Source organism: Malus sylvestris, chromosome 16 (genome assembly GCF_916048215.2).
Source record: "Malus sylvestris chromosome 16, drMalSylv7.2, whole genome shotgun sequence".
NCBI classification, from domain to species: domain Eukaryota; kingdom Viridiplantae; phylum Streptophyta; class Magnoliopsida; order Rosales; family Rosaceae; genus Malus; species Malus sylvestris.
In genome coordinates, this window is record NC_062275.1 from 16,135,455 (window position 1) to 16,158,255 (window position 22,801).

Sequence of the window (22,801 nt, forward strand, 5' to 3'; positions counted from 1 at the left end):
AATCGTGACGCAAAGGTATTTGTGCAAAGAAATTTTAAAACTCATCACGCAAAGTATATAAAAAAATAAATAGAATAAAAACTTTGCTCGACGAAAGCTATATATTTCTTCTCATAGAGACAATGTATTTTTCTTTTTTTATATTTTAAATTGTAAAAGGAAAATTTCTTTTATTTTATTTTGCGTGATGAAATTCCAATATTTCGTCGAACAAAGTCTATTTAGTTTCATTTTTATTTAATTTTACATTGTAAATTGTAAAAAAAAAGTATTTTCTTTATTTTTTTTGTCCGACGAGGTTGATATATTGTCGCCCAAATAAATAAATTTATTTTTGTTAGTTTTAATTGTAAAAGAATTTTTTTTTAACTTTGCGCAACGAAAGTGATGTTTTGTCACTCAAAGTAAATTTATTTTATTTTGTATTTTTAATTGGTAAATAATTTTTTTTTAACTCTGCATCTCTAAATCCCAATTTTGTCGCACAAAGATTTGTTTAATTTTATATGTTTGATTGTAAAAGAAATTACTTTTTTTTTTAACTTTGGGCAACGAATCCAAATATTTGGTCGTGCAAAGTAAATTTACTTTCTTTTTTTATTTCATTTTATGTTTGAAATTGTAAACGAAAATTATTTTCTTCGATTTTTATTATTTTATGAAAACTTTGCACAAAGTGTATTTATTTTATTTTATATTTTTAATTGTAAGAACACTTCCACCTGATTACGCATTTTGAGCGATAAGACCATGTTAATCTTGTACAAGGAGGATGGAAAATGCACTTAAATTGTATTTTAGAAAATTTTAAACGTTTATACTTTCGCCTACAAGTCTTTCAAACTTTAATACCCTTATAAAATAATTGACAATATCTAGAATAGTTCAACTTCTTATAATTATATGCAAGCTTTTTTTTTTTATGTGTTTGGTACTGCTTAGATTTTTTTTAAAGTTAAGATGAAAAAAAGTTGAGTTTAATATTGTGTTTGGTAACTCAGCTTATTTCCAAAGTTAATGTGAGAAACAGCTGAAAATGGGAAGCAGCTATTTGCTTATCACAGCAGCACAGGTGAACAGTAACCTTTAATGAAAATTTTCAAATGACGATCGTACCCTCACCCCTCACCCCTCGCGTCTCACTTCTCCTTTCTCTTGCATCTCACTTCTCTCCCTCCAGTCTTCCCTCATTCACTCCCAGCAGCCGCCAACCTGAAACTTCTTCCTTCCTCTCAACGATATCTCTCGTTCTCCAGGTCACGTTCTCTGGCTCAACATCCTTCATCTGGTAAGCTTTTCTTGTCTAAAATTTCTTTATTTATTTGTATGGAATTTTTAAATTTAGGGATGGCAGAGTGAAAAAATTAATTGGGGAAAAATTAGGGTTAGAAATTAACTTGATGATTCTCGAGTGAATACCATGTAGGAGCAGTTTAGGATAGATTTAAAGGGGTCTCTCTGGGGTTCCGAGCTCCTAATTTTGGGGCACCACATATATACTTGTTCTTTTTAAATTTTGTTTTGAATTATGTTCAAGATTTGTTCTTTATTTTGATTGTTTGGGAATTGGTTTTAGATTCCGGAGCTCCTTACTGGGAAAGTTTGGAAATTGGAAGACTTTGAATCACATCCTACTTTACTGGTGAGTTCTTGCTTTGTGTTTTTCTTCAATGGTGTTTTGGATGGTTATTGTTTGTTTGATTTTCTTATTATCTATCATATTATATGTCATGTATTGGATATTGGCAATTAGTTAGAGTGGATTTTTAGATTAATTAACATGAATGATGGGTTCTTAAATAACAACTGCAACTGCAAATGACATGACAATTGCTATTTTAGTGGAAATCAGAGGACGTTAAAACGTAATGGTTGTTTATGTAATGTCGAATTGTTTAGAATAAGCTGCAGAGCTACCTGCAATTTGTTCATTGATTTAGTCAATGACCCTAACGAAATAAGGTAGGTTCCTTAGATTTATAAGGCCTATCGTCTGTCATAGGGCATAAGTTTCTAAGAGCTGCACAGCAAATTGGGCAGAGGGGAAGGTAAGGTTGCAGGTCTGCGTGATTACGATGACTCGTGCCAGCTTGATTCTGGTGGTGATGTCGATTTGCATGACCACAAGGCTTCAAAGTTGCTGCATTATAATTCTGCTTTTGAAATTTTATGCTTCTACTTTTATTGGGTTTAAGTGCGGGTTGATATATTTGAATTTTTAAGTTGGCTTCTGTAGAGATTAGAAGGTTTCTTAATTATCCAAAAAGGAAAATAAAGCATATAAGTGGCTGTGGATAGCCAAGGGCGAAGCTACATAGGGACAAGGAGGGGCGATCGCCCCTCCCCTCGTCGGAAATCAAGCCCTGGAGCGGTGGTTCCGCCCCTCTGGTCCCATCGAAAGTGATGAAATTCGATCTGTGTTGTTTTGGATTTCCGGCTGCGGCGCAACTCTACGCGCAAGAGTTCTAAATTTTTTTCAAAAAAGCCAGGCCAAAACGACATCGTTTTTTGGTCCTGGTTAAAAAAAAAAAGTAATTCCCTTTAATGGGACAACGTCGTTCCGCCTTATGAGAAAAATAACCATAACAGACGGAAGATGAATTAGTCACAACTCACCAGGTTGGGGGATAGGAGGGACGGGCTAAGATGAATCCTTGAGGATGAATCTGATGAACAACTAAGTTGGAGATAGTGATAGAGAGAGGGAGGGATTGATGAGACTCTGATAGAGTTGGGTTTCCTTGTCTTCCTCCAAATTTACATGCTCAAGTTTCAGATGTTATTCCTCCTACTTCTTTCTTAAGTTGTTCTTCTTCTTGCTCTAATTAAATCGAGTTCTTGGGATTGAAATTCTGGAACTAAAGTTTCAAAATGAGTTTGCTTCATTGCTTGGCCCGTCCTGATTCATAATTACCACGTACACATGGCAGCTTGGCCTTCACCCATGTATATGATACGTGGCCTTTATCCGCATTACTATTAACTGCGTTGAAAGATGTATTTGCACTTTCTTGAATGACATGTTTTTTGCTCCAAGTAAATAAGAGAATTAATTGCTTTTTATTTTGGGAATACTTGCAAATAACGAATTTTTATCGTGAAAATTTTATAATCAAAACCGTTCAAACGTCTTATTCTTCATTTGAAGATCATTTCTACAAAAAAAATCTTTTGAATTGAAAATTATTTAGTTATTCATATTGTATTAAATAAATTAACGGTGTTTTTGTTTTTACTGATAATGACACCTATTATGCGACATATTCAAAATATGAAACTTGTCCGGCAACAGTTGTAACTTATTTGTATTGGTAAACTATGGACGATATTAATGTCATTTACTATCTAAAAGTATTTAGTTGTCGGCATGTGTTTTAACCTTGCACTCTTTTACATTCGCCCCTCCCCCTAAAAATTCCTGGCTTCACCACTGTGGATAGCTTACATCCATGTATCCTATGATCTGGGGTCTAACTAAACTATTGAGTCCCTGTAGAGTATTGTGCATTTGTACTGATGTTTAGCTTGTGTGTCATTCCCTCAATGGGCATCATTTTACCTTGTGTGTCATTTCCTCAGGGATAGATCCACAATGTTTATCCCTCAAATAAAACAATGTCACGTATATATTTGTGCGTGTGGGTACATAACAATGCCATGCCCTGCTTTATTTCTTATTAAATGAACATTTTATCTTATTAAGTTAGCCATGGCCCTTATAGACAATCCAGGATGGGAAGGCATTGCACATGATACAAGACTTTTTCTATCCGTACTACGGAATCCAAATTTAAACTTTTCGAAGCCTCCAAATGGTAATCTTTATACTTATTATAACATTTTACATACTTGCTTTGTATAATTATTACAATATAAAACAAAATTTTCAAGAAAATATTACTTGGTAGATGTGAGGGACTCACAAATGAGAGGTTATTTGGGACCATATAAAGGTGAAAGATATCATCTCCTGGATTTTCGTAGGGGTCTCGAACCAACGGGTCATAAAGAGGTATTCAATCACATGCATTCTTCTCTTAGGAGCGTCATTGAACGAACTTTTGGGGTATGGAAGAAAAGATGGGCAATTTTAAGGGATATGTCTAATACATGTTCAATAAACAAGTGAAGATTGTCATTGCTACAATGGCTCTTCATAACTACATATGGAGGTATTCTGAACGTGATCTTCATTTTGATAACCCTTGGGACTATTGTGAAGAGAGCGATATCAAGTTGAAGGATCACATGAGATAGAAGCATTAAGAAATAGAATAGCGGCAAGTTTGATGAATGCATCTAATTAGACTACTTTCAAGTACATTAACAATATTGTATTATTGAATCCTAGCTATTTAGTCTAAAATATTTCAATAGAAGTAGTTTTTCATACTAATTAATATTTAAGATAATATTTATAAATATTTTTCTTTTAAAAATAAAGTATATTTATTAATTCACCTTTATTTGTTAAGAAAATTAAATTAATGGCACATCCAGTATTATACCCTTTTTGGTCATTTCACACAGTTACATCTGTTTTATATAAAAGTTTACCAAATACTATAATATTACTTTTTCTCCAAAATCACTTTCACAAAAAAATTTACCAAACATTCTGCTGCTTTATTTCACAACTGATTATTCTCACAGCACAGCAAAATCAATTTTTTTTCAAAGCACAACAATACCAAATCAGCCTTAAGTGGATCGGAATACAGCTACCTCAGAAGTCCATCATGGACTCAACAGCTCCGAGCAGAGCTGGATTAATGGAGCAATGGTGTCATCGGGCAACAGGTGAAGTCCAAGCGACCATGCTTGTTTCGCAAGATACGGACATCTGATCTGGGTTAGAATTAGCCAAATCCTCTATGTCTTGGAGTTCCTACAATCTAGGAATTAGCGGGCACTGCTGATGAGTAGATTTTATATTATATATTTTACTCTATTTTTAGTATATTTTGGTTAATATTTTGGAAGAATTTTGATACTTTGAATTGTATTTTCAATATAGGATTTTCGACTTTCTCTGGAGCAAAACAGAACCAAATGGACGAATTTTGGAGTAATTCCAATTGGATGACGTTCGTGAGTCACTTAACTTGATCGTATCAAAATTTAGGATTTTTCCACCAAGCGGTTATTTTCTAGAGATAAAATAAAGGAGCGATGCGCGGTGTTGGAAAATGATGTTTTTGGGCTTAAATTGCGTTTTTGGAGCCCAAGATGATCTCGGATGGTTTCGTGGCCTTCTGGAGAAGTGTTCAGAATATTCCAAACATTAAATCTAGCTATATTGGGCCAGTTTTGGAGCAGCTTATGGGTCCAAAACGTGGCTGTTCATATTTTAGGCAAATTTTATCATTTAATTTAGGGTTATGTTTCATATTTTATTTTATTATTATTTTTAGTTTCCTAGTGGGAATAAAGGACCTGTTTTTAGGGTTTGGTGGGGGGGGGGGGGGGGCTTAGCATATATATTGCTTTGATGTCTACCGTTTTTCTTTACGCTTTCTTTTATGCAATTTTGGAGACATAGAGAATTGCTAGGATTTTTGGAGTTTTTCTACTTGAAGGTGCTTTCAATCATTTTCTTAATAATATTTTCTCTAATTTTAATTGTAAATATGCGTAACTAATTTCTTTTGCTAGGGCGAAGCCTTGAGCCTTAGCATGAATATGTGATTTTTATTTAATTGTTTATGATTGATTGCATGCATACTTTGAATTATTAATCATCGGGATTAAAACTATCTAATTGTCTTAATGCCTGATCACCATTAGGATCTTTAGAAAAGTAATTTGATACAATTTTGGTCGGAATGTTCCTTGAAATTAACGCTGACTTCTTGTGATTAATAATTGTAATTTCACTTAGGATGAACATCACGTCTTAAGGGTTGCATGATTTTTCAAAGGGTTTTCATAAAGCATAATGAGTCTTTCATGTTTAGATTTGATCCGAACGTCCAGACGGGTTGCATGTTAGATATACGTTCTATGTTGGAGGTTCCAAGTAGAATATGAATTAGGAAAATCTAACCTTCAAAGTGGCATGTATAGATCATAAGTAATTGGTAAAAGTTTATATGATTGCTAGGTGATGGTGGAACTTTAGTGTTTTTTTAATTTGATTTCTCCCAAAACTGTTTTCTTTTCCCTCTAGTTTTAATATTGCAGATTGTCTTATTTTTATTAGTTAAATTTGTTTTATTAAATTAGTCCATAAAAATCACTCATCAAGTTATACTTTACAATCATTAATTGGAATTTGGTTTGTTTCTGTTTATACCAACTTAGGGCCTCCGTATTTAGATCTTGTATAAATACTCAGAGGACTCAAATGTAATTATGTAATAAAGGAAGGGGCAAATATGTAATAAGTGAAGAGTCCTTATTCTATAAAAGGACCTCTCACTCTCCTCATTCAGAGAGGCCAATTCTAAGGCCATACCCTTACCCTCTCAATCCTCTCACAAACAGAGAAATACAATATCAGTGTGGACCTAGCCCAAACATTGGGGTGAACCATGATATATCTTATGTTATTTACATTTCTTGTAGATTCACGGTCGGATTTACGTTGTTCCAAGACTTCCGGTTTTGTGCATCAACATTTGGCGTCATCTGTGGGAATAGATACGAAAAGTTATGTCGGTTCTCTTTCATTTTCTCACATCTGCCATGAATCTGCAGAAACCAAGAAACAAACACCTGCACAGTCATTGCAAAAAAAAAAAAAAAAAAAACAAGGTCTCTCTCTCACTCTCTCACTCTCTCTCATCACTCCCTTGCTTTTCACTCATTCGTTTGACTCATCTCTCTTCTCTGTCTGTGTGACTAGGGTTTCTCTTTCATTCGGAAACCCAGTTAGTCCACTATTCGAGCCAAGTTTTTGCACAATCCAACGACGACGTTGCAGCTCGATTCTGCCTTGTCGTAGGCTCCGACAGCCCACCAAGGGACCGTCCACCAAAGGACGATGACACTTACGAGCAGCGCTCCAAGATGCGTCTTCTTGTCATAAGATTTCACTTTTCCTTTTCGAGGTGGAACAATACTATCTCCGTCGACGACAGCCCACCAAGGGATCGTCCACCAAGGGACGATGACACTTACGGGCAGACCTCCAAGATGCGTTTTCTTGTCATAAGATTTCACTTTTCCTTTTCGAGGTGGAACAATACTATCTCCGTCGACATCCTGGCGTCTCACAGCCAAGTTTTTGCACAATCCAACGACGGCGTTGCAGCTCGATTCCCTTTCTGTTTCACCTCAGAAAAGTGTATTGAATCCTCGTCAACTTTCACAAATTCAATTCAAATTTTGACATTTAAATCTTGATTTGGTGAATGAGAGCGATGTGCTGAGCGATGGCGCTTAAGGCTCCAGCTCCGGAAGCTGTCGAGATTGTAATTGCATCCATTGGGCGTGGATACAATATGTCCACTGATTTACGGCTCAAGTACTGTAAAGGGGAGTCTCACACTGCTCGATTGATTGAAATCGATGACGATGGAGGTCGCGAGATTATTCTTCCCGGTGGGATTACCATCCCAAATGTTCCCAAATCGATTAAATGTGATAAAGGAGAGCGCACACGATTCAGGTCCGGCGTTCTCTCTTTCCAACAGAGACCGTGTCGACACGCATTCGGCCCCAATATCTGCCCAACATTCTGCTCCCGTTCCTTCTCATGCTCCCGGCCTGTCTCCTAACCCAACAATGGGTGCTCATCCAGGTTATAGTCCCCCAGACCATTCAGCGCGCAACACCACCAGCAGCCTCTTAGACCGCACCGCCTCTCACTTCCCCGCCGTAGATCTCCTCCCCAAATCACGGAGCTCCGTCCAAGTCACCTGCCTGTGCCTGACGGCCCGTGAAAATAATCCGACCCGGTTCGTGAAATGACCTAAGGTGGTTCAGATTCAGAGGGAGAAGAGGATCCTGAAGCAGAGGTCAAAGGTTCCTCCAACGCGAGGAAGATCTGGCCTAAGGAATTCGCTGCACTGTTTTACAGTCTTCCAAGTTGATTAAGGGAATATTTGAGAGGTTCAACCGGGACAGAAGTGGGTTCATTGATGCAAATGAGTTGAGAGATGCACTGCTAAGTCTGCCAAAAGAGAAAAGTAAAAGCAATGACCAGGCTGCCAAAAGAGAAAAAAAACAGAAAACATGGCTACCCACTAATGCACAGCAGCCCAAGCTCCAAGTTGATTAAGGGAATCAACTTGGCACGATGACAGCACAGAAGATGCCCACCAACTTTCATCATGTTCCCATTCTTCACAGACGACACCATGATGTTAAAGAAAAAGAAAAAGGAGAAGGAAAAGAATAGAAAAAGAAAAAGACATAATTGTGGTGAGGATGGCAAGGGAATTATGGGCGTGACCCATTGAGCAGATGGTCGGATTTATTTTTTGAATGATGTAATTTACTTTTCTTATCTTTTGCAGACATCTGTATAAACTCCATTAGAGGGTAATACAAAATAAATAAATAAAACGGCAAACCCAAAATAATAGCCTGGAATGTATTGAGGAGCAAGCCCTTATTCTATAAAAGGGACTCCCTTACCATCATTAGAGAGCATTGCCGCTTGCTGAGCAACCGCCTTGCCGCGAGCACCAACTCTAGCCCATCGTTTTTTGTATTGAGGAGTGAGCCCTTATTCTATAAAAATGACTCCCTCACCTTCAACGCTACAAGCCGAGCCAACCAAGGCAACATAAGCCACAAGTAGAGCAGCCTCGCAACATGTGCTACTTCTGGTTGAGCATCATTTCAGATTGGGCACCGCCTCATATCGAGTATTAGTTCTAAATGACATCTAGTTACTTTGGCCCAAACATGGACTGAATTTCAAGTCTCCAGCCAAAAGACTCTCTTGACTGAAGACTTGGGGGACTACTGTTTATACCATACTTAGGGCCTCCGTATTTAGATCTCGTATAAATACTCGGGGAACTTAAATGTAATTATGTAATAAAGGAATGGGCAAATATGTAATAAGTGAGGAGTCCTTATTTTATAAAAGGACCCCTCATTCTCCTCATTCAGAAAAGCCAATTCTAAGGTCATACCCTCACCCTCTTCCTCTTAATCCTTTCACAAATAGAGAAATACAATATCAGTGTGGACGTAGCCCAAACATTGGGGTGAACCACGATACATCTTGTGTTATTTACATTTCTTGCAGATTCATGGTTGGATTTACGTTGTTCCACCTCCGGTTTTGTGCATCAACAGTTTTGAATTATTTAATAATCCATGTGGAGAACGACCTTGCGAAATCCATTTATACTACAACAACTTTGTAATTCTTGAAAGTATTATAGGAGTTTTTAGCCCGTTAACATGTGTAGCAAAATCCCTAGCAACTACAATTAATCACACTTCTATAGATGATGAAATATCTACTTCAAGATATCATCTAGGAATCTTCCGGCTTAGAACAAGGATTCTATCTTTAAAATGTCTCTTTCCTACATCCTTCTAGAATTCACCTCTGGTAATGCATTCATCACGCTCTAATTCTCTTGCTCACTACTTAAGTCTTATATTTGCTTATTAATTTGATCGGCGGAGAGCCTTTGATCGGCACATTTCTCGGTTTTAGGCTTGCTCACAAGTTTTTGTTGTTTTACAGGTTATTCAGATTTATGTTTCCACCATTCACAGTGATCGCGAATTTAATTCAAATTCATACTCTCACTTTATGCTAAAGGTTAAATATAACAGCTATGCATAGGGAGTAGATTTGAGTAGGGCTCGTACCTATACTGTGACATATCGACAGGCTCCATCCCTTCAAGGTCCTACTTTACCAGGTCGATACTGACATATCGATCGGTTCCATCCCATCAATGTGGACAATTAGCTTTTGATTCTGTGGCATTTAGCTTCTCTTGCAGCTTTGACTTTTCTGTTAATTTGTCTCCACTTGATGTGTTTTTGGAGGAATTACGGAAAGCAAAAATTTCTTATATGGACAAATTCCCTAATACCAGCCAACACTTCATAAAGGTAATGCCACGTGGATAGATGGTGGATTATATAAAGGAAAAAGAAAGGATGACACGTGGCATGTTATTATTCGTTAAAAATCTAATCGAAATCTATCCACAAAGATTGTAAACAGATTATGATACGTGGCGTGACGTGATTGGTTAAAAATTTTATCAGAAATCTATCATTAACGATTCTAAAAAGGTAACGACACGTGGCACGACGATATTGGATAAAAATCTTATCAAAATCTATCACCAAAAATTGTATTTTCGGATAATAATACATGGCGCAACGAGAACGATTAAAAATTTTATTCAAAATTACAAATAAAATTATTTTGTATTATTTTATAAAATAAAAATACTAATATTTTATTACTCATTGTCATGGTTATTCAGTTAGAAGTGAAGATGCAAAAGACAATTACAGTTTAGTAAAGGCAGTTATTGTTCACCGGAAGGGATTCAATAGGAAGTTGCCCTAAGAGATATTTGATACGCTGGAGTTGCTCTAATCACACTCACACTTAATGAGGGATAAGATTGTCTTGCTCTACCATACGTATCATGTGAGAGGATAAGAAATAGAATGTGAGTACAATCCAGCAGTGTGTGTATTTGTTCACATGCATTTGAAGTGAACTTTGAGCATATATTTACGATCTACACTCCTATTTTTTGGTAAAAGTTGGGACTAGTTGTAGGACTTACTTTATATCAAATTGTAGTAATCCGAATCACCGATTTTGTAAGTCTCGATTCATATATATATCATTCTTACAAAATTCTATTTAATCTGAAACTATTTATCTATTTAATTATCACGTTGAAATTGCATCATTTTTTAGAGAACAAAGTATTCTTTAATTTCTTTGAACTCAATTAGATGTTTTAAATATTTTCCAATTTGGCTAATATTTTGTAAGGATGATCTATGTGGTGCAACTTGAAAAATAAACGGTTCGGATCGTTAAAGTTCGATGTGGTGTGAGCCCAACAACTAATCCTTATTTGTATATAAATAAAAAAAATAAAAGATAAATAAAAAAGGGCCGGAATCCCTTCCATTAAACACGTCCTAGGGATAGATGTATCCTCCATTCGATCTTCGGTGTTACATTGCCCCTATATATCATGTTAGTACTGTCCATTAGTGTCTACAGGAAAACAAAATCTACCTAATTAACGCCACGACCCTACAATAAATAAAACCTTATGTTTTCTCAAGTTAGAATTAGAATGTTACAAATTTATTGAAAAATGCTTTAAACCATATGACTTGGTTGATGAGATGTGAACTCCAAGTTAATTCCTTTTAACAAAATCATATATATTCATAATACTTTTTCTGAGAGACATGACAAAAAGAGAGCATAATTATCAAATAGTTTTACTCACACCCTACGTGTTAATTAGATTAAGGTTTAATTTGGTATTTTATTTACCAAAAACTGCTTTATGTTAAAGTCAATCAATAAAAAAGTGTTTGGTAAAAATAAAATATCCTGTTTATTTTAATAGCAATGACATCCGCCAGCAACTTTTAAAAGTAGTTTGTAGGTTGCTTTTTAAAGCTGCATTAATGAATATTTTTAATTCCTATAAAAAGCTCATTAATTTTAAAAAATAACATTATTTATCCTTCAAGACACATTTTATCCTTGGAGAACAAAGTGAGCACCGCCACCTGCCATTACACTATCATTGTTGCCACCACTACCACACCATAGCCGCGCACCACCACCACCACTACAACCACCGCCATAACCATATTCGCCACCACTACCACTACAACCACAACTGCCACTACCATCGTTGCCGCCACAGTAGCCACCACCGCCACTATAAACACAACCGCCACCACTGGCACCACAACTGCCATTGTCGTCGCCCCTACTACATTGTTACCTCTATAGCCCAATCACCACACCCCTTTATTGGCACCCCCACCACCACCATCACAACCATTGCCTTACAACCGTTATCATCGTCATCGCCCACACTATTATGTCTATTTTTGTTGTTAAATACAATTATATCATTTTTGCATTAAAATTTATCACAGATTTATCAAACACTCAATTGCTTTATTTTGCAGCTGATTCTTCTTAAGATCAGCAGAAGCAGTTTAAAAAAAAAAAAAAACACAGTAATCCCAAACTGACCCTAAGGCTAAATCATGACTAAAGTTTATGCTTTTAAGTTTTCAAAATCTTAAAGTGGTCGAAACTCCATCTAGCACTTTTGCTATACTAGCTTGCTGATCAAATTCTTATTTAATGGGACCAAAGAAGCTTAAAACTTACATTGTAATATGCATGCCATGGCATCAAGATTGGCACCAAGTCTCTTAGTAATCCTCTCCATTTTCATCACCTTGTCATCACTAACCTCATGCCATCCTCTAGACCCTCTAACACCATCCGAGTTCATCCATGTCAAAACCATAGTCCAAAAATCCTACCCTTCTCAAAACCTGAGCTTCCAATACGTAGGCCTAGATGAACCCGAAAAGTCCACCGTCCTCTCATGGCAATCAAAACCCACCAAAACCCCGCCACCTCTTCCTCGCCGTGCCTTGGTCGTTTTACGACTCAAAATGAAAACCCTAGAGCTCATAGTCGACATATCAACCCGTTCCATAGTTTCCAAAACTGAATTTGATAACAAACATGGATACCCCTTGCTTAACAATGAAGAACAATCTGTTGCGACTGAACTCCCGTTCAAATATAAACCCTTTATCCAGTCCATTAAAAAGAGAGGGCTTAATATGTCCGAAGTTGTGTGTAGTACTTTTTCAGTTGGGTGGTTTGGGGAGGCCAATACTAAAAGAACAATAAAGATTAATTGTTTTTACAAAAAAGATAGTGTAAACTTGTACGTTAGGCCAGTGGAGGGAATAACAGTCGCGGTTGATCTGGATGAGCTGAAGATCGTTGAATACATCGATAGGTTTGTTGCACCCAAGGGCGAAGCTACAGAGGCGCAAGGAGGGGCGTCCGCCCCTCCCCTCGCCGGAAATCTAGCCTTGGAGCGATGGTTTCGCCCCTCTGGTCCTGCCGGAAATGATGAAATGCTGTCTGTTTCTGGGTTTTCCCTGCTGTTGTGCGCATGGTTCTAATTCTTTTTTAAAAAAACCAGGCCAGGAAGCAAAGGCGTTTTGGTCCTGCTTGAAAAAAATTAAAAAATCCTTCCTTTAGTGGGACGACGTCGTTCTGTTATTGAGTTAAAGAAAAAATAAATTATTTAAACGGGGACCAGTCATCACTCGTATCCCCTCTTTTCCCTTTTAATTTGGGCCCGCCACATTTCGGTTTTAACTCCACCATATTCTATTTTGCTGACTTTTTGTTTGTATTATATATTTTTTTAACGTTTTAATTTCCTCATCATTTTCTCTATTCCACCATCTTCCTCTTTCTCAATTGTATTCCATATAAAAATATTTACCTAAAACTCCTAAATAGCAGGTCTTAGGTTCGATTATCATAAAAAACGAATCTAAACCATTTTATTATGATAAATAATATTGTTTGTTAATAAATAAAAAACTCCCAAATAACGTGTAAACATTCTGTTATCCTTTTTTAAAAAAAAAAACATAAGTATGGTTCACTGTTTATTTATAGATTATAGTACATTTATCAAGTGTAATATGTACTTATTTATATGATACATAATAAATTTACGTAAATCCGCTTAAGTCTATACTAGGTTCCAGCCCGCCGCCCTGCTAGTGTTTAGTGTTTTTTAAAACCTTGGTTTGTATTGATAAATTATGAACGGTGTTAATATTGTCTACTTCAATTTGGTTGTCTACATTTTTGAGATATTTTACCCTTTTAAGTTTCGCCCCTCCCCCTGACGATTTCTGGCTTCGCCTTGCACCTGTGCCAAAAGCTGAGGGAACCGAGTACCGAGCGTCCAATCAGAAGCCTCCATTCGGTCCAAGGCTAAATGGTGCTCCAGTTATGTCTGGGGACAAAGGGTTCAAGCTCGACGGCAACACTGTCAGGTTAGTCATAAGTTAATTAATTATATTATAATTAACTTCCAGCATATCTTAAAGATAACTGTGTCTCACGTACGTACTCTTTTTCCTCAACCACATGTAGTAGTTATTCCTTAATTTTGGCTGTATTTAGTATTTTTTTTAATCCAATGATGTTCTACTAAATCATTGTACTAATTAACTATAATTAGTATTGTACTTGAATGAATTCTTAGTGGATTTGAGTATTTAATATATGGTTATAATATTATTGCTATGCTTAGAAGTCAACACTGTTGTTTGTGGAAATTGTAGGAAGCTTTTTTGGGTGTGACGATTATACTCACATATTATGTTTCTAATTTAGGTGTTATATAATGAAGTTTATAGATCTAGATATATTATTAATAAACAGATACACATGTTTAGATAATACTTAGATACTTGCTAGTGAGTATCATATATACTCAATTTTGTGATTTGACTCAATTAAAAGATCACATATGTTTCTTGTTTTTAAAACTTCAAGAAACATTATAACATATAAAAAATTAAGATAAAACATGCATTAAAATGTCATTGAGCCAAATCTAAAAAGCGAATATATAAAGTACATACTAGTAAGTACCTAAGTATTCTCCAACAAATGAATTGATAGACACCATTAATTTTTGGGTTTAGATATAAGCCCATGCAACAATTATTTCCTTGACAAAAACCCATCTCATTTTAAACATCCAAATAAAATCTAAATTTGAAATAGACTGCCATGTAAACAAGTAAATACCTATTATTTTCAAAATATTTACAATTGTTTGTGCCACAACACCCTAATTATGTTAATGAATTTAATTATCCATCACAATTATGGGAAATAAGTGCCTTATTATTACAAAAGTATCTACCTTATACTTGTCTTACCATCATATGTTCCATTTCTTTTATTTGTTTGACAACCATTATGGGTAGATTATTTTGCATGTTTATACTAGACACATTTTGTTATAATTATGGATATTGTTTAGTTGGAGCTTAGTCATTAGGTTATTGTTAGAGAAATTTACCATGATGATTTTAGTTAAAGAAAATTGAATTTCAAGGGGTGTACTCATATTTTCAGTCCACTTGATAGTATCGTCACACGAATTTCACAAAATTGTACAGCTGACGAGTCGGAGTACGGTTTCCTTAAATCAAGGCGTGGCCCCCTGCCCATACATATGTCATAGATTAATATTCGTGCAATTTAAAAAAAAATAGTAACATTAGGGGGACCACATATCTATATCATATTTGGTATATTATCTCATGTGGTAAGTAAAGTATACAATCAATATTCAATGAGATAAGTTCATTAATTGACGTGATATATATGCACATTATTTACTATCAAATGATACACAAATATGGTACAAAATATGTGATTTCCCTAACGTTTTTCTGAGAAGAAATTTTGGTTGGGGTTGGAGTATTCTGTTTTCTATTGCACATGTTTTGATTTTGTTACTAGCTAGAGTCGGTTGGGATGCGTTAATATTTAGGGCTTATAATTAAGAATTGTAATATAGGTCATCTCCAACCCTTGGGGATAAAGCTTAAAAATTTAAGTAAAACAATTTTAAGCCATATGCCATAAACAATTTTTCCGCTCTAATTCTTGTGGCTTAAAATTTTAGCCTGTGATAATTAAATCATGATTTTAGCCTAACTTTTTGTTTTCGGTAACTTTTTTTTTTAAATAAAATTTATGTAGATTATCTTAATTTACTTTTATGAACATTTTAGTCTGAAAACATTTAAATTCTGATAAGTAATTAAAAATCATACAAATACATAGGTATTTATAAGTTTTAAGTTAAGTTTGATTTAAATATATTTTTTAAATTATTTTAGACATTATATTTAATTTTGGGCCATCCAATATTTTTTTTTTACTATTAGATTTGATCTCATTTGATCCTAGCCGTTAGATTATAAGTAAAAAGCAAAAAAAAATGTTTTGAAATATGACAGTTTGGTGGGTCCAAAATAATTTAAGCCAGACTTAAATCCTGAGAGGAATCTAGCCCAAAGATATATTTTATCCCTAGGGCTTATTTTAGCCCATGGTTGGAGATGGTTTGGGGGTATTAAAGCTTATATTTTAATCTTTATTCCATAAATCGAAGATGGTCTAAGTCTGCAAATTTGAGTGATATATATAGACTGTATTGTAGGTTACAATATCATTAAATAAATCCAATCACAAAAGTTAATGTAATGTTAATTTTTTTTAATACAACGATATATTTTACACTAAGAGGAGGAGGAGTTCGGCTAAGCCACACATAATGGGCAACCTAATTTAGTATCGAATTTACCATCTATGAGATTTGAATCTAAGACCTCTCACTTACAAGTGAAGAGGAATACTCTTTGACAGTAGTACTGAGTGGCAATGTTAATTTTATATTGAACACTTAACAGAAGTGTTTTGGTTACATAAACGAGAGAGGATCCTCGCCGGATTCTCTTTGTGAGGATCCCGGGGATCCTCCAATCACATTTGTTCATCGTACATCGTGGGCGAGTTTTTGTCAGGTACTGTTTATATTTAATTTTAAATAAGAAAATTTACAATGATTTCTAACCGTACGATGTACGATGAACATATGTGATTTGAGGATCCCCAAGATCCTCACAATACATAAACCACTACTTGTATTCTTTATATTGTTTTATGATTGTTTTAATTCATTGTTTGGGAAAGGGATCCTCTCCGAATCCCTTCCTCCTAATCCACCAAATCAGGAAATCCGTGCCGTTGAAATTTGATCCGGAGATGATCCCTTTCCCATTGTTTGTTTCATTGACTCTAAATCAAAGTGATCATTGTGTCCTTTTTCTTTCTTTTTCTACATACTTTAATTTGTATCATATAATATTTAGAGTTAATCTCAGTTTACTACCCTGAAGTTTCTTGATTTTCAAATTTGGCACATAAAGTTTTTTTCGTTACAGTCTAGTACCTAAAGTTATAATTCTAGGACACTTTCATACATCCGTTAAGTTTTCCGTTACAACCTCCGTTAACTGATGACGTAGTGCCCACGTGGATAATAATTGGGCGCCGCATGTCAATATGGGCTCACTTGAATATTAAAAAAAATTAAAAATGCAAAAACACAAAAACTCTAAAAAAAAAATAAAAAATACCCACTTGTCTTCTACCTCCCCCCAACCCCCTACCTCCCTTCTTTCCTCTGCAACCCGATCCCTTCCTTCTCTCCTTTGCAACTCCCACCCACCCTCCCTCATTTCTCTCTTTTGCAACCCGCACCACCCTCCCTCATCTCCTCTGCAACCCACACCCTCCTCTCCTACCTCACTTCACTCTCTCTCCCTCCCTTCTTTCCTCTACGCCTACCCAACACTCTATACCCAACCCACCTCCACCCTTTTCATCTCCCCTCCCTTCTCTCTCCTCCATCCTCTTCACCTTCACCCTTTGCAAATTCGAAATTCGATTCGGAGCAGCTACGGTTCACGAGCCACTCGAGGAGAGAGAAGAACCGAAGTAAGGGAGCTACCACGGGCTGTTGTCAGAGTCCAGTGAGGTGGCGGCAGGGGCTAGGAATGCTCAAGAATCGATTAGGATTTGGGAATTTATCCAAATTAGGGATTTGGGTCAACTGGGTTTTTGATAAATTTCATAAATTGGATGGGTTTCTTGTTGAATTGGAATTCTTTTGGGTGGGATTTGTTGGGGTGGGTGTGTGGGGAGGGTGGATACGGGTTGCAGAGGAGAGAAGGAACGGTGGTGCAGGTTGCAGAGGAGAGAAGGGAGGGTGGTGCAGGTTGCAGAAGAGAGAAGGGAAGGAAAGGGTGTGGGTTGCAGAAAAGAGAAGGGAGGGAGAGGGTGCGAGGGATGAGGTAGGAGACAGATGGTTTGTTTTTTAATTTTTAATTTTTTAATATTCAAGTGGGCCCATATTGACATGTGGCGCTTAATTATTGTCCACATGGGTGCCACATCACCAGTTAACAAAAGTTCAAACGAAAAAATTAACAAATATATGAAAGTGTTCCAGAATTATAACTTTAGGTATCAGACTGGGATGAAAAAAACTTTTATGTACCAAATATTGAAAACCAAGAAACTTCAGAGTAGTAAACTGAGATTAACCCTAATATTTATATGGGAAGTGATTTTCTTGCATTTTTTTTACTCTCGTACACATCTTGTTTAATTATAAGAAAAACTAACGAAAAATCCTCAAAAACTTTAGTTTTAATGAAAATGACAAAATAAAGGTGTAAGTGAATAGTAATAGGAGTGACTTTTCAAAATAAAAATTATCCTTTTCATTAAAAGTAAACAGTGCTTCATTAAGATTCCCTTAATTATAGCCGTCTATTTGACTATTCAATCTGGTAGCCATAAATTTTTCCGTTTAACAATTGGCTTTTTATATTAGTACCCCATAAAATGTTGAATGCACCCCACATTAAAATTTAATATTAAATGACTTATTTACCTCACCATACAATAACAATTTTGACCTTATTAGGTTTATAAAAATAAAAATTTCTAAATACACTCCAAATCACTTTTATCGCATTATTTATCTTCTCAACCATCAAAATGTGGAATCGCACAACTAACCATTTGTACTTGTACCTCCATTTATATCCATCAATGTAAAATGCAGCTTCAAATATCTCAAATTCGTTTGGAAGTGAAGCTTCAAATATTTCAAATATTTCCAAGAGTATACGTCTTAAAACCAGCCACACAACAATTCAAATATTTCCATGAGTATATGTCTTAAAACCAGCCACGCAATAATCAAAATAAAATTCCTACACTGCAGAAATGAAGTTCATGAAAGTCAAAACAAAAATTGCATACCACGAAGTTAAACTTATTAATAAGCTACTGCTGATGTTACCCTACTTAATGAAGGTAGACATCTATCGATGCAAACTATACTAAGATGATTTCAAATCATCATTTTGAAATCATTCGGCAAACTAAACGTTCAGATGATTTGAAATCTTTCGGCAAACTAAACGTTCAAATGGTTAGACTCAGTCCCTGAAAATAAAAAATGAGTGTTATAAGATTTGAGAAATATGGTGTGTATAGAAAATGTGGCGTGTATGTACACAATATAAAATGTATATTGAGAATGTGAGGTGTGGGGTATTATAGGAAAGTATGTGGGGTGTGTTAAGATAATTTTTAAGTGAAAAAGTAAATGTATGGTGTATTAAGTATGTAGAGTTTATTCAACAATTTGTGGTATGTTAATATAATAAGCCTTAACAATTTACTAATATTCATATTTGTAATCATCATCAGGTGGGCCAATTGGATCTTCCATCTCGGATTTGATGTTCGAACGGGTGTGATTATATCTCAAGCATCAATATATGATCTTGAAATGCACAAGTACAGGAGGGTTTTGTACAGAGGCTTTGTATCCGAGTTCTTTGTCCCGTACATGGACCCCACAGAAGAATGGTACTACAAAACCTTCTTCGACTGTGGAGAATTTGGGTTTGGTCTATCCACAGTCTCACTCAAACCGTTGACTGACTGCCCAGCCAATGCCCAGTTCATGGACGCCTACTATGCTGCCCAGGACGGCACGCCGGTGAAGATATCGAATGCTTATTGCATCTTTGAGAGACATGCAGGCAACATCTTGTGGCGCCACACTGAAGTCACCATCCCAGATATAGTGGTGATGATAAAGTTTTCTTCTTATTTTTCAAATGTGTTTGATTGATTTGTTTTTTGATGTAAATGTGGTGTAATCGAGGGATAACGGAATTGCAGATCACAGAGGTTAGGGCTGAGGTCACTCTGGTTGTGAGGACGGTTTCAACTATAGGCAACTATGACTACATAATTGATTGGGAGTTCAAGCCAAGTGGCTCCATCAAAATGGAGGTATGTTATATGATAGCTAGGGTCTTATAGTGTGTACATATGTACTGGTTTAAATTTTAAGTAAACTTATAGATTGATAATCTGGATAACTATTTGCCAACTAAACAATATATATCTGTCGGTGAATTTGAATGATTGGTCATGTTAGTTTATTATACGATCAAAACGTTCTTCCTGTATTCATATTCTGACAAAATGAGTATGTGTCAACAGATGTTACGCTTGATGTTGCGCTTGACAATTATGGTTTGTTGATCTTCAATTTCTTAAACAGGTGGGGCTAACAGGTGTGCTAGAAATTGGAGCAGTTAATTACACCCACATAGACCAAATAGAGGAGGAAGTTTTTGGCACATTGGTGGCAGATAATAGCATTGCTGTGAACCATGATCATTTCTTGACATACCATCTTGACCTTGATGTCGATGGTGAAACCAACTCCTTTGTCAAGAATAATTTTGTGACGAAACAAGCAACAGGCCACAACACACCCAGGAAGAGTTATTGGAATATTGTAAGCGAGACGGCTAAAACTGAGTTAGATGCAAGAATTCGCCTTGGTTTGAAGCCAGCTGACTTGGTTGTGGTAAACCCTAATAAGAAGACCAAACCCGGGAACCCATTTGGCTATCGTTTGATCCCGGGGGCAGTCGCAGGAACCCTATTGTTAGAGGATGATTACCCGCAAATACGCGGCGCTTTCACTAAGTACAATGTGTGGGTTACACCATACAACAAGTCCGAAAAATGGGCAGGAGGAAGATATGTTGATAAAAGTAGAGGAGAGGACACATTAGATGTGTGGAGCAACAGGTATTAATTAAACTGTGATTAAATTTGGTTAATGCAGCAAAAGATTTTACAAAACGTTTGTGATTTCTCTTGTTCATTTTGGTTGACTGGTGTGAATTGTGATTGTTTTATGTGTGCAGGAATAGGAAAATTGAGAACAAAGATATAGTGTTGTGGTACACAATTGGGTTTCACCACAATCCTTGCCAAGAGGATTTTCCAATGATGCCAACATTGAGTGGTGGATTTGAGCTCAGGCCAACCAATTTCTTTGAGAGCAGTCCTGTTCTTAAAGTTAGAACCATACCTTCTAAGCACCACTCGCCCAATTGCACCGCCAAAAACTAGCTGGGGACTTTTTATTTATCATGAGTGATTAATAATCCTAAGAGCTTAATAAGTGATGTTTTCATCTCATTGCAGTTGTAATTTATTGCAAGTTTTAGTTACAAATTACATATCTAGTCCCATTCCAATCCATGTCACCATGAACAAACGATAGTTATTACTTAGGAAATCAACATCTTGGTGGGGTTCGTAGTCTATAAGGTTAAGAGAATTTATAATACTCCCAGACATGGCTAGTTAGCAAACTGAGATCTTGGTTGTTAAAAAAACTTAAAAAGAATCACTCTACTAAGTACTGGTTTGGTATTGAAGTGCTTTTTATAAAAAGTGGGTATAAAAAAAAAGCTGACCTCAAAAAGATGTTTGGTAAACACTTAAAAACAGCTTATTTTCATAGTTTTGGGTGAAAAAAATCTGAAAACGTGAAATTGCATAAATGAGCTTATTTTCACAATACAGCAGGAGCAGTTTTCAAAGCACAGCAATACCAAATCAGCCTTAACTAAGCCCTTTGTGATCATGTGACTGATCACCCTCAATAGAAGCATTGAAATTTTACAGCTCACTTGGTAATATCTTCTCCCTACCATCCAATTGAAAAGGGTAGGCATGAAACTTCAGATAAATTCAATCCCCTGACTGAAATTGAGTTGAATTTGGGGTGACTGAGAGGAAGCTTACTAGTTAGGAAAAGCTCGGTAAAGGTGAGAGGAGGGTGTCCTGGACCTGTGTGGACGTGATCGGATATGATAGAGCCGGCGGCCAAGTCTACGACGAACTCGTCGGTTTTCCTGACTTCAATGGGACAACTGAATCTTCCTGGACTTTAATTTTGCAGGTCCTTGCATTTCACTAGTCCTTCGCCTTGCCCTCATATTTAATTGCAGCTGCTTTGCCTTGCTTCTGAGTCTTTGTTTATTAAAGTGAGGAGGCACAATGAATCGTCATTTTACACATTTGTCTTTGCAACTGTTTTCTCTTAAATAAGTTACATGTTACAAGTTTAATAATAAGTGTCTCGATGCCTATAAAGATTTAACAATAATAGACGATTATATTTAAATTACTTAAACCACGAGGAAGGAAAAATTATGCAGAGATAAACGTTCTTAATTAGCACTTGAACAAGAAGTCCTTTGTGAATGCAAATTTCTTCCTCCTTGTTTTTAGACAAAATTGCACCTACAAAACAAATAACACATTTGGTCAAGGCCAAGAGCGCCTACGATAATTTTTTTTTTGGGCGGGGGGGGGGCTTTGGCCGAAGAACCTCCGATGCCAAAGTTAGAATTTGAGAGAAAAAGTGTTTGGAGAATTTAGAGAATTTTGCAAGAGGGTTGGCATCCAGTTTTGGAGAAAATGAGGTGGTTTATATAGGGGTGTGGCCAGCCCCTTTGGGAGGAGATGGACCGGCCATTTGGATGGTGTTTTGGATGAGATTCATGATTTGTTAGCTAATTAATAGATTAATTGGGTAATTAATCAATTAATTAGCTAATTAATATAATTTAGAAGGAATGATTTGGGGGTTACCTTGTGGAGAAGATTTGATGAGGATGAATGAAATAGGTTTTGAATAAATACCTATTTTGGGCACTTTTGACTTGATTGAGGGATGATTGCCCACTGCTTGGGCGTACAAATCTCGATGTGCCTCGAGGGTAATCTTGTCTTTTTAACCCAAAAATCCATGTGTCGCCTCCATATTTTTCT

General features: G+C 36.1%; 1 protein-coding gene and 1 long non-coding RNA gene across 3 annotated transcripts; both read left to right on the forward strand.

The window, feature by feature from the left end:
• The first annotated feature begins 932 nt into the window (after nucleotides 1-932).
• LOC126607834 (uncharacterized) lies at nucleotides 933-10,036 on the forward strand. 2 transcript variants are annotated; one of them, XR_007617715.1, is made up of 3 exons: nucleotides 1,034-1,288; nucleotides 1,577-1,642; nucleotides 9,656-10,036. It is a non-coding gene; the product is annotated as an uncharacterized LOC126607834 (long non-coding RNA). The 2 variants fall into 2 exon arrangements; XR_007617714.1 differs by lacking the exon at nucleotides 9,656-10,036 and having other exon boundaries at nucleotides 933-1,288; nucleotides 1,577-1,779.
• A 1,784-nt stretch (nucleotides 10,037-11,820) lies between these two features.
• Nucleotides 11,821-21,218, forward strand: LOC126607835 (amine oxidase [copper-containing] alpha 2, peroxisomal-like). The gene is made up of 6 exons (XM_050275547.1): nucleotides 11,821-12,976; nucleotides 13,902-14,034; nucleotides 19,355-19,739; nucleotides 19,835-19,948; nucleotides 20,223-20,761; nucleotides 20,881-21,218. Exons 1-6 carry the CDS (start codon nucleotides 12,331-12,333, stop codon nucleotides 21,086-21,088), a joined length of 2,025 nt encoding a protein of 674 aa, XP_050131504.1. The 5' UTR covers nucleotides 11,821-12,330; the 3' UTR covers nucleotides 21,089-21,218.
• The last annotated feature ends 1,583 nt before the right edge of the window (nucleotides 21,219-22,801 follow it).